The 11580-nt window shown below is 51.1% G+C and overlaps 1 protein-coding gene across 1 annotated transcript in view; it reads left to right on the top strand.

Annotated features, from left to right (window-relative positions):
* RUNX3 (runt-related transcription factor 3) overlaps positions 1-11580 on the top strand; it is a 114473-nt gene that overhangs the window by 51856 nt on the left and 51037 nt on the right. Inside the window, exons 3-4 of the mRNA XM_014948667.1 lie at positions 83-239; positions 5757-5861. Of these exons, the coding sequence (XP_014804153.1) occupies positions 83-239; positions 5757-5861 (262 nt within the window). The remainder of the gene's footprint in view (positions 1-82; positions 240-5756; positions 5862-11580) is intronic.

The raw sequence follows: 11580 nt of genomic DNA, 5'->3' as shown, positions 1-11580 counted from the left end.
CGGGGGGGGGGGGGGAACCGTAAAGTAGGTTAGGTCCGATAGCGGTTAATTTTAGCCTAAAATCTTCTCCTCCCTGGCCCAGGTCGTAGCCCTCGGCGACGTCCCCGACGGGACGGTGGTCACGGTGATGGCGGGGAACGACGAAAACTATTCGGCGGAGCTCCGCAACGCCTCCGCCGTGATGAAAAATCAAGTAGCGAGATTTAACGACCTCAGATTTGTTGGGAGAAGCGGCAGGGGTAGGTACCGGCCAGGAAACGGTTGGCCTTTTTATTTGGTTTTTTTAGAAATTAAAAAAAAAAAAGGAAAAAAAAAAAGGGGGAAAAGAAAAAAAAAAGAAAAAAAAGGAGTTTTTTTGATTTATTGATTTATTTTATTTTAACGGGGTATTTCTCGCGGGGCCGATGGTTTCGTTGCTGCGGGCTGGGCTTGTTCACGCAGGGGGGAACCCCCCCAGCCCCGGAGATGAGAAGGATGCGGGAGGTGGGATGCGGGATGCGGGAGCAGCCCCGGCGGCTCCGCTCTCCCCGCTCCTCCCGGGGATTTTCCTCTGCCAAGGTGTTGGAAAAGGACGGGTAGGAGTAAAAAAAAAAAACCAAAATAACAAAACCCAAACCTCAAACCTCCTTGTAAAACCTCTGCGGTGGTGAAACCGTCTCAGGTGCGGGTGCTTGAGCCCAAATCCTCCCGAATTTCTCTCCCCGGCTCGGTGCAGGTGAACGCGGCTCAAGGGCAATAAACCCCCCCGGCAGCTCGTTTTTAAATGGAGAAAAAAAAAATAATCAAGTGTTTAAATGAGAATAATCACCCGGTGCTCGGTACGGGGTGGGCGCAGAAAGGCTGGTTTCCATCGGGAGGTGCGGGTGCTTTTTGGGGAAGATTCGCTCGTTTTCCTCTCTCTCGTTGTGTGGAAAAGCGGGAGAGCAATTTTCCTTTCTGGCCGTAAAGGTTGGCGCTATCGTTTAGCCTTAAAGGGATTTACGCTGCTGGTTTTTTTCAAAACAAACCGTCAAGGAAATGGGGCTGTGCCATCCCAGGAGAGGGAAATAAATCCCCTGGAAATCCCGAGCGCCAGCGGGTGTCGGGGCAGAGCCCTTCCCTCCCGCCTCCCGGCCCCACCGGACCTGAATTTCAAAGAGTATAAATAGAATTTCAGCATTTCAGCACCAATAAACGCTGCAGATCGAAGCACTTAATTGTTCATCTAACCAAAAATAAGAATACCCTCTTTTAATGGCCCTATGGTAGCGTGTTCTCAAAGGCTTCGAATGTATACGCACAATGTCAGATATATTCTGACTTCTCTGCATTAATTAAAAGCAGTGATGTTAGGAATTATTTGCATGTAATAACTGTTTACTTGTTCCTCTTTATGAAACTTGAATAGTTTACATTCTTTCATACATTTCCTTTTTCCTGTTGGCTCCTTCTCCATGTTGCAGTTTCTTTAAAACTCTCCACTTAACTGGTTGCAGGTTGATGGATGGAAAATGTTTTTCTTTTATGAATTAAGCTTTCATTTCTGTAATCAATTATTCTCTTAGGCTCTTTTCTTGCTGGCTTTATTATTTTTTTTTTTTTAAATGCTCCTTACACAAATTTCCAAACTGAATGCAACCCAATCTCAGCTTGACTCTTGAATTCATTATTAACTTTCCTCCTCTGCTGTCCCGAGCTCTGAATTAACAGTAGTTTTTACAGTCTCAGGGAAAGCCCTTGGGTGAATAGTCACTCACCTTCCTCCGGCAGAGCCCTGGCAAATACTCATTACAGCAGTGGGGAAACACCCCCGCTGCCTCTAACGGGCTTCGAAGCGAGGAGATAGTTGATTTTTTTAAAAAATATATTATTGTGGGACGAGGCTTTGTAATATTTACAGAGAAATAACCCCATCGGGGCTCCCTGGCGTGAAGGCGGCTCGGTGGGGTTTTTTCTCGCAGCTTTAAGCGTGTGCTTAGATCCCCGCGTCCGGCCGCGTTTTCCCGGCGAGAAGGGCTCTTTAACACCTAAATTAGTGTTTGGGGCAAAAAAAAAACCAAACCTCGTTTCTATTGAATTTTTATTCTGGGTGTCACGCTTGCTTTCCCCCCCGTTTGGCTTAATTTCTCAACCCCCGGTGCCGGTTTCGTTTATTCTGGCAGAGATTTGGATGCGGCGCAAGATTTGTTGGAGCAGAGCTCAGTGTGTGTGTGTGTTGGAGAAATGTTTGTGTAAATCCCGAGTGTGGACGCGTGGATCTGTAAACAGGCACCTCGTGTTGAGAGAAAAAAAAAAAGAAAAAAAAAAGAAAAAAAAAAACAACCCATAAGCTGAAATGGTTCAGAATTGGGATTTTTTTTAATTTTTTTTTTTAACTATTAACGCGTCTGGGATGGTTCCCCGGCGCTGTGAGTTGGGAAGAGCAGGTCCTTACCCTCCCTCTCCAAAATTACCATTTTCATGCGGAGGGGAGAAGGATCAGTTACCCCCTGTTTGCTCTAAAAATAAAATAAATAAAATAAAACACGACAAAAGACATCCCCCCCGAAAAAAATTAAAACCCAACAAAAAAACCCCACCTTTTCTGCTCAGATGGCACTGTATAAATTAAAAGCGATGCCCCCTGCACCCCACAGCCTGCTCTCCCGGCTGGAATATTTCCCCCCCCCCGGAATATTCAGGGAGCTCCCAAACCCCCCCCCGGAGCTGGGATCCTGCCCCACGGAGGCGGCTGGGGCCGGGGGAGGGTGGGAATGAATATAACCTCAGCCCCGGCTTCCTGAGAAGGCGGGAAATGAGTAAAAAAATGATGCTGAGTAATAATTGTCGTTTTCGATTCATGGGAGGAGGTTTTTTTATTATTTTTTTTTGAGAGCTGCTCGGGGGCGCAAAAACGGCCCGTGCTCCCTGGAGATACTGGTATATCGCGGGGAGGGGGGGGGAAGTGAAATGCAGGGATGTTATTTCACGTGGAGAATAAAAAATTAAAAATAATAATAATAATAAATGAGATGTAGTAGTAAGAAGAGGAGCCGGAGCTGGGCTCGGCTCCTCTGATGCGGGGGAGGGCTGTGTGTCTCCCAAGCCGAAAGGAATTCCCTCCCCCGTGCAATTTCCTAAATAATTGCTCCTCATAATCCTCATTTTTTTTATTTTTTTTTTATTTTTTAAAATTTTTTTGCCAAACGAATCCCGGTGTTGGATGGTTTGGAGGTGGCCGTGCGGGAGCCCCGGGGGCTCCGCAGGCTGCGGCGGCACCGCTCCCCCCGCCCCGGGGGGTTAAAATTCTCCCTGGGAGGGTAAAAAAAAAAAAAAAAAAATGTGCTTCAACATAAATCTGTGTGAACTTGAAAGACACTTTCTACTATTTGAAATATATCCACACTGTTATCTTAACAAATGCTGCTCTCTGCTGCAAAGTCAAAGTATATTTGAATATAAGGGCACTTACAGCATATTTATGTCATCTTGGGGCAACCACAGGGAGAACTACTAAGGCTGTAAAGCCTAAAGCAACCAGCCACCATCCATAATTGGGGACTTCTGTTATTAACCCCTGTGACCGGAGTACTGCTGGACGTGGAATGAGACGCATAAAGTATTTATTGAGAAATAATAAGAATGCATTCCCCAAACTGAATTTTTACCTGCAGTCTCACAGCCTGACTTTGTGAAACAAAGGAACAGAAAGATCATCCTGCTGGAAACTACTGGTCCCGGGGAGGGAAAAAAAAAAAAAAAAAAATTTAAAAATATTCCTTTTTGTGCAGAAAAATCGGCTGAAGGTTTGTGCAGCGTTTGAAAGCTGAGGTAGAGCAGGGATTGATTTTTTTACTATTCTTATTTTTTATTCTCCACGTGAAATAACTTCCCTGCATTCACTGTCTGATTTAAAGCCGGCATTTCCACCCCCCACAACCCCCCCCCCTCCACGCTGCTCCCGTAGAGAAACTCGCCCACCTGGGATAATTGCAGGATGTTCTCCGGAGGAGATAATTTATTTTTTTTTTTTTTTTTTTTTTTTTTTTCCCCTTGTAGCTGTATAAACGCTGGTTTGTTTTGCTGCGGGTATTCTCCAGTCCAACCCTGGAGGTAGATGATGGTTGGGACCTGAAAACCCTTCATTCTTTAGGGGGAAAAAAAGGGAAAGGAGGTGGTTTCTGATTGCGTTTGTCAAATCCAAGCTGGAGGAGAGCGAAGGGCGATGGCACGGGCATTCCCAGCCTGATTCCTGCTGGGGTCTGGACCTCGGAAATACACAATACCTTTGAAAATCCCACAGTGGTTGCTCTGGGGGGGTTGGTTGGGGTGGTTTTCTCCCCACACTCCGGCCAAGGTCGGGCAAGGAGAGGGCAGCGGCTCCGGGATGAGGATGGTGAGGGAGGGGAATGGGTTTGGGGTCGGGGTGAGGAGAGCAGAGCAGGGTGGGACACGGGTGCAGGGGTGGTAACCCCCCACATGATGCCAAAAGCAGTTTTGGGCTGTGGATGGAAGGCAGTTTTCTGGAGGAGCAAGGGGTCACTCTTGTGTTCTTGCCAAACTGGGCTCCCAAGAGCTTTTTATTGCTTTACCCTTTTTTTTTAAAAATTTTTTTTTTTTTTTTTTTTTTTTAAAAAGGACAAGCTTGGTCCTTCAAAAGCATCCCTGAAAGCCCCTCGTGACAGTATCCAAACCCGTTTCCAGCAGCTGATTCCTGCTGTTCTGGTCAGGGCTGGGAGAGAGGGACAGTCCCTGCAGCCAGTGGGGCCACCTGTCCTTCTGGTGGCCACTTCTGGTGGCTGATGCTGCCTGGATTCAGTTCCCATTTTGCAATTTCCAATTTCTGGCTCCTGTACGTGGGTTTTGGGTGCTGAGAGCCCGGTGCAGCTCCCCTCCAAATGTCCCAGTGTGGGTGCATCCAGGGGGAAAAGGACAAGCTTGGTCCTTCAAAAGCATCCCTGAAAGCCCCTCGTGACAGTATCCAAACCCGTTTCCAGCAGCTGATTCCTGCTGTTCTGGTCAGGGCTGGGAGAGAGGGACAGTCCCTGCAGCCAGTGGGGCCACCTGTCCTTCTGGTGGCCACTTCTGGTGGCTGATGCTGCCTGGATTCAGTTCCCATTTTGCAATTTCCAATTTCTGGCTCCTGTACGTGGGTTTTGGGTGCTGAGAGCCCGGCACAGCTCCCCTCCAAACGTCCCCGTGGGGGTGCATCCAGGGGCGACCAAAGCCACCATCTGCAGCACCCATCACCTGCAGACCCATGCCATCTCACCAGCTTGCTCCCGCAGGAGCGTTTCCATGGGTGCCAGGACCTAAATCCATCCCTGGGGGTGCCAGGACCTAAATCCATCCCTGGCAGAGGGAGTCCCTCGTCCAGAGCTGCATTTCAGGGCTGGATTCCCCTGGGAAAAGGGGAAGCATTCGAGCGGGAAAGCACCAGGAAGCTGCTGCGGGTGGAGGGGTCGATATGGGGACAGGGCTGGGGGAGGGAAGGGGGGGGGACAAGTGACTTTTGCATCCAAGAAGGTCCTGGCTCCTGCCCTGAACCGGGTCCAAGCCTCTCTCTGCCGCAGCCAGCTGATCCCCAGCGGGAGCCGGCCCAGCTTTGTGTCTGGGCCATAATGTCTCATAAAATTAAATGATGTGTGTGTTGGAGTTGGGTGGACGGGGGATATTTGTGTTTGAGTTTGCTCCAGCAGGAGCCTTTTCGCTCCCACAAGAGCTGAGCTGGCGTGAATAACTGAATATCTTCATTTCTCTCTTTCCATCCCCCCCTTTCTCCCCCCCAAAATCCTTAGGAAAAAGCTTCACCCTGACCATCACCGTGTTCACCAACCCCACCCAAGTTGCCACCTATCACCGAGCCATTAAAGTCACCGTGGATGGACCCCGGGAGCCGCGAAGTAAGTGAGATATTTTATTTGGTTGGCACTGAGAAGCACGGGGGGGGGGATGTGGGGGGGCTGAAGGATGCAGGATGCCCCCGTGGCCGGGCAAAGCCAGCCGGTGGCCAGCATCGTTTGCAGGGCACAGGGCTAACGAGCTGGCATTGGCGTGGCCAAACGAGCCCCGAGGTGGGCACCGCTGGGCTGCTTTTATTTTCTTTTTTATTTTCTTATTTTCTCCACGTGGCGCGTGTCCCCGCTCTCGTCGTGCTCCGTATCCCACGGCGTTGGGATGGTTTTATAGCTCCGGTCCGCGCGGTGGTTGGGATGTAGGGAAAAGGCATTAAGCTTCAGCAGCAAAAATACAGAGGATCCCAATCCGGTGGTGCTCGGGGCATTTTTTTAGGAGGGTTAGGAAGCCAGAGATGCCGTGCCTGGCTTCAGGGGCTGACTTGCTGGTTATTAAGCTAAAAAAATTTGCAGGTTTCCTCCGTACTGTGCTTTTATTTGCCTGTCTGTCGGGACGGGCCCAGGAGGGCTCGGAGAGCACCTTCCCCTTTTGGTTAGTGGAGGTTTCGCTTTCGGGTTGTCAAAAGGCTCCGGGTTGGCAGCGCCCACGGCCGGGGGTGGGTGGTGGTGGTGGTGGTGAGGGGTACTGTGTTGCTTTGAGAGAAACCAAAGAGACGATTCAACCGCAAGAAAACGTCGTTTTTGTTTTGATGGAGTGGGCTGGGCTGGGTGGCTGCAGGATGGGGCCTCTCGGTTGAGGTTCTTTGCAGAAGAAGGTTGGTGCTCAGCACGGGGCTGGGTTGAGTTCACCTCGGCACCTCCTGCCATCCCAGGAGCCTGGGGAAACGCTCTGGTGATCTCTCCAGGAAGAATTTCCTCTTCCCATCCATGTTATTTGCTCGGTGGGACCCCCTGTGCCACGAGATCTCATCCCCAGAGCCTCCACCTCTGTTCTTTTTTCACTCCAGCTTCACCTTCCTGCTCGCCCAGCACCACCCCGGGGACCATAAAGCGGAGTTTGTTCCCTTTGCGTGTAAAGCTGTCAGTGCCCAAATTGAAGGGAAACAGTTTGATCCTTCTAAATATGCTTCAGAAAATATTTTCTGTTGATGCTGTCGTGGGGCCATCGGCGCCCCTTGATGTGGGGCCAGGTGGAGGCTGTTGCCTCGGCGAGAGGGGGGGGTTTGCTTTGCTTTGCTTTGCTTTGGGGCTTGTTGGATTTTTCTTCCCCCTTGATTTTTATTTTGGAGCACGAGAGGATTTACAGGAGCCTGTGGAGCTGCCGGGCTGGATTTGCAAAGCTGGCGTCCAGGCGATGCGATGCTGTTGGGTTTTTGTTGGATTTTTTAAAATTATTATTATTATTTATTATTTTTTTTCCTTTTAAGCCAGAAACACAAGGCAGGTCCCTGTTGTGGGGCTGCGACGAGCAGCCGTGGGTCGCGGTGGGAAGGGGCAGGGTTTGGGCAGGGAATTTCACAACTTTTCCAGGTCAGGAATAGAAACCAGGTCTCCTGACTCTTGCCTCAGCCCCTTATCTGCCCTATCAGATCGCCTTTCTAATAATAATAATCATCAGGAATACATAAATAATAATACAAGGCGCGATAGTTACTACTCTTAGCGTTTGGTTTGCTCTGACTCCAGCCCTCGCCAACCCCCCGCTGAATCATACCCGCTCCTCCTGAATTTCAACACCTCGGCCCATCGCTCCCCATCTTTAATTTAAATTTTCTGATAGGGAAGCAAAGGCTGTGTATCCAGGCGGGGAGCTGGGGGGGGGCTGAGCCGTGGGCACGCTCGCCCTGCGCTGTTTGGGTTTGGGGCCGTGCCTTCGTTTGGGGTAATTAGGCAAAACCTGAGGATGGAGCAGCTCATCCTGGCTCTGGCTCGGTGTGCCCCAGGGATGCCCTCCCTGGGACGCCATCCCGGGCTGCGAGGTCAGCAGTTTTCTCCCTTTTTAAATTTATTTTTATTTCTTTCCTCCTGATTTGTGGACCTCAAGATGTTTGTGCTGGAGCTGGAGGCTCCTTCAGGAGGTCCGTGTCGTGTTTCTTCACTGCTTATGCCCCTGCCTTTTGTGGACCCCAAAGATCCATCTCTCCCCCATCCCCACAGCCCATAAATTGCTAATCGAAGGAGTTTAAAACCCAAATTGTGGTTTTAGGCATTATTTTTTTTTTCAGATGTTCATAGATGTGTTGGCAGTAAAGGTCACATTTTGACGCCAAGTTTGACCCTGGGGCTTAAATTCGTGTTTGGTGAAAACCCAGCGTCTTGACTTGGAAGAAAAAAAAATAAATAATAATAAAAAAAATGACAAACCCATCTTTACCACGCTATGGGTTTGCGTTTTCTAACGAACCTGAAGTTTAGAAAAATAAATGAATAAAATTAAACCGTGCCCTTTGCCCTCCCTTCCAAGAGAGCAGAAACTCTCGGTGTGGAAATACCGGCTGCGGGAGGATCCGGGCTGGCTCCTGGAAACCCAAGGTGGTTTTTCCCGGTTAACCTGCCACTGGGTGGCTCTCGGGCACAGCACCCCCCGCTGCACCGGCACCCAGGGGCTCACCGACCGGCAACCGGAGCCGGAAAATCCCTGGTAGTCACCACTTTTGGCCAAACACGATGGTTCACCCTCCCCTCCCCTGCTCGGCTTCGCTCGGGGAGAGCTGCCAGCAGGAATGGCAATTTTTATGCCTGTGTATATATTATATATACTTTTTTACATATATATATATGTAAATGCAAGGATGTGTGTGTGTATAAAAATATATGGTTTTTTTTTTTCCCCCCTTCTTGGCCATAATGTTGCAAATGAGAGGGACAGGGTGCCTGTTGGCTGCTGTGGGGCAGGATCGGCGCTGGCCGGAGCTGGAGGGAGGCTGGTTGTGGGGCTGGTGCGAGGGGGCAGGAAAACAGCCTTAAATGTGGAAAGAATCGGCCATTTGTCTTGTAATCCTGGGAAAGCCCTGGGCATCGTCTTCTCAGATGCGGCGAAATTCCTCCAGCCAACGTTCTCGTGGGGTTTTTCGGGGCAGAAACACGGCTGGGCTCCGTGCCCCACCTCTGAGCATCCCATTAATTTTCCACCCCTGTCCCATCGCTTCATCTCAGCCCTTGAGCAAGTCTTTTAACTAAAGCTGCGCCCAGAAAAACTTCTGAGGAGCCTGAAATCGAGTCGAATTGGGTGAGAAATCGCAGGGAAAGGGGGGGGGTGGGTGACAGCCCCCTCGTGGGCCTGGGGGATGAAGCCTGGATAGACCAGGAGAGCTGGATCCCCCCCCTTTTTTCTCTGCAGCTCTTTATTTAGCCAGAGCCAGACTCAGCCCGAGCTGCAGCCCCGGTGCAAAGCCCTCTCGTATCCCCAGCCACTTGCAAAATAATCCACGGGAGGCAGAACATGGAAAAAAAAAATAAAAAATGAGTAGCTGGAAGCTACATGGGGATGTTTAGTCTGTTCCTGGGTAAATGGGAGCATCTCCAGGGCCTCCCCCATCACACCCACCTGCTGGCTGCCTTCCCTTTCCCCTTCCCTTCCCATCCCTCTCGCCTCCTCTCCGCTCTCACTTCTTCTCTCCTCTTCCTTCTCCTCTTCCTCCCAGCTCCCCTTGGCACCACCAGCCCCTTCTTGCCCATCTCCTGGGAACTCTTGTGTAAAGCCTTTTTTTTTTTAACTTTAAATGCCTTTTTTTCCTCCTCTTTGACTCTTTTTTTTTCTTGCTGCCATTCATTCCGTAATATTTATAAATCCCCTTTGCCCTTAACCCCTCGTTTCTGATTTTTACCCCATCCCTGCTGTTCTGGGCACCGTGTCGAGGAGGAAAGGGAGACCAAGAGGACTTGATCACCCCCCATAACCTTGTGGGGAAGCACATCTATACCCAGCCCTGCTCGCCCGGGGTAAAAACCACCCGTGAGTGTGCCCAGAGCCCCGTGTGCCGGTGCTGGGGAGGTGGGAGAGCTCGTGGGGGTGTCAGGGATGGCTGTTGGGGTCACCCACCCAACTCCTTTTGGGTGTGTGCGTCAGAGATTTGGTGCTTTCCGTCGTGTCCCCACTTGGTGTGACTACAGTAAGTGCCAGGAGTGTGTCCCCACGTTGCAGCATCTTCTGGGTTCAGGGCAGGAGGAAGAGGGGGCTTGTGGCTGGGTCCCCCACCAAGCCAGGCAAGAAAGAGCATTCCATATCCCCTGGGTGACAGCCCCCTCGTGGGCCTGGGGGATGAAGCCTGGATAGACCAGGAGAGCTGGACCATGGGGTTGAAGACCCCCAAGTGAGGACCAGGGGGTGATAACGGTGATGGCTTTGGCTGAGCCACTGTCCCAGCTGCTCCACCACGGTCCCTGAGACTCCCCTGCACGACTCCCTTCCGCGTGCCCTGCTCACTCCCCAGATATTTTTATTTTTATTTTCACACCCACCTGCTGGCTGCCTTCCCTTTCCCCTTCCCTTCCCATCCCTCTCGCCTCCTCTCCGCTCTCACTTCTTCTCTCCTCTTCCTTCTCCTCTTCCTCCCAGCTCCCCTTGGCACCACCAGCCCCTTCTTGCCCATCTCCTGGGAACTCTTGTGTAAAGCCTTTTTTTTTTTTTCCCTTTAAATGCCTTTTTTCCTCCTCTTTGACTCTTTTTTTTTTTCTTGCTGCCATTCAGTCTTCTGTAATATTTATAAATCCCCTTTGCCCTTAACCCCTCGTTTCTGATTTTTACCCCATCCCTGCTGTTCTGGGCACCGTGTCGAGGAGGAAAGGGAGACCAAGAGGACTTGATCACCCCCCATAACCTTGTGGGGAAGCACATCTATACCCAGCCCTGCTCGCCCGGGGTAAAAACCACCCGTGAGTGTGCCCAGAGCCCCGTGTGCCGGTGCTGGGGAGAAAAAAAAAAAAAAAAAAAGGACATTTTTTCAAGTTGACACCTTAGCTCTAAACAAATGGCGCAGCGGGTGCCAAGTGTTGACATACTTTGTACAAACAGGAAGTAATAAAATATTTGAACTTCCTGTGGAATTTCCTTCTTCCCCCCCCTCTTTCCCCCCCCCAGTTTATAAATCCCCTTTGCCCTTAACCCCTCGTTTCTGATTTTTACCCCATCCCTGCTGTTCTGGGCACCGTGTCGAGGAGGAAAGGGAGACCAAGAGGACTTGATCACCCCCCATAACCTTGTGGGGAAGCACATCTATACCCAGCCCTGCTCGCCCGGGGTAAAAACCACCCGTGAGTGTGCCCAGAGCCCCGTGTGCCGGTGCTGGGGAGGTGGGAGAGCTCGTGGGGGTGTCAGGGATGGCTGTTGGGGTCACCCACCCAACTCCTTTTGGGTGTGTGCGTCAGAGATTTGGTGCTTTCCGTCGTGTCCCCACTTGGTGTGACTACAGTAAGTGCCAGGAGTGTGTCCCCACGTTGCAGCATCTTCTGGGTTCAGGGCAGGAGGAAGAGGGGGCTTGTGGCTGGGTCCCCCACCAAGCCAGGCAAGAAAGAGCATTCCATATCCCCTCTCCATCCTGTCCCTGCAGGGTTTTTTTGGCAGGACCCCATCCTACACAGGCACAAATCCTCTCCGTGGTCACTTTTTGCCCCAAAAAGGCTCCTCCTCGCCGTGTTGCTGGGGAGGGAGTGATGGGGCTGTGCCGGGAGGGGTGTCACCCGTGGAGGGGGGGGGGGGGGCAGCCCCCCAAGCTCCCGTGCCACGTAGCCGGGGGGGGGAAAGGCTTCTCACCCCCCACGGCTCTGA

This window comes from Calidris pugnax, unplaced genomic scaffold, assembly GCF_001431845.1.
Source record: "Calidris pugnax isolate Ruff unplaced genomic scaffold, ASM143184v1 scaffold162, whole genome shotgun sequence".
Classification (NCBI taxonomy): Eukaryota; Metazoa; Chordata; class Aves; order Charadriiformes; family Scolopacidae; genus Calidris; species Calidris pugnax.
Note: the sequence above shows the minus strand (reverse complement) of the source record. Positions and strands in the feature narration are given on the sequence as shown.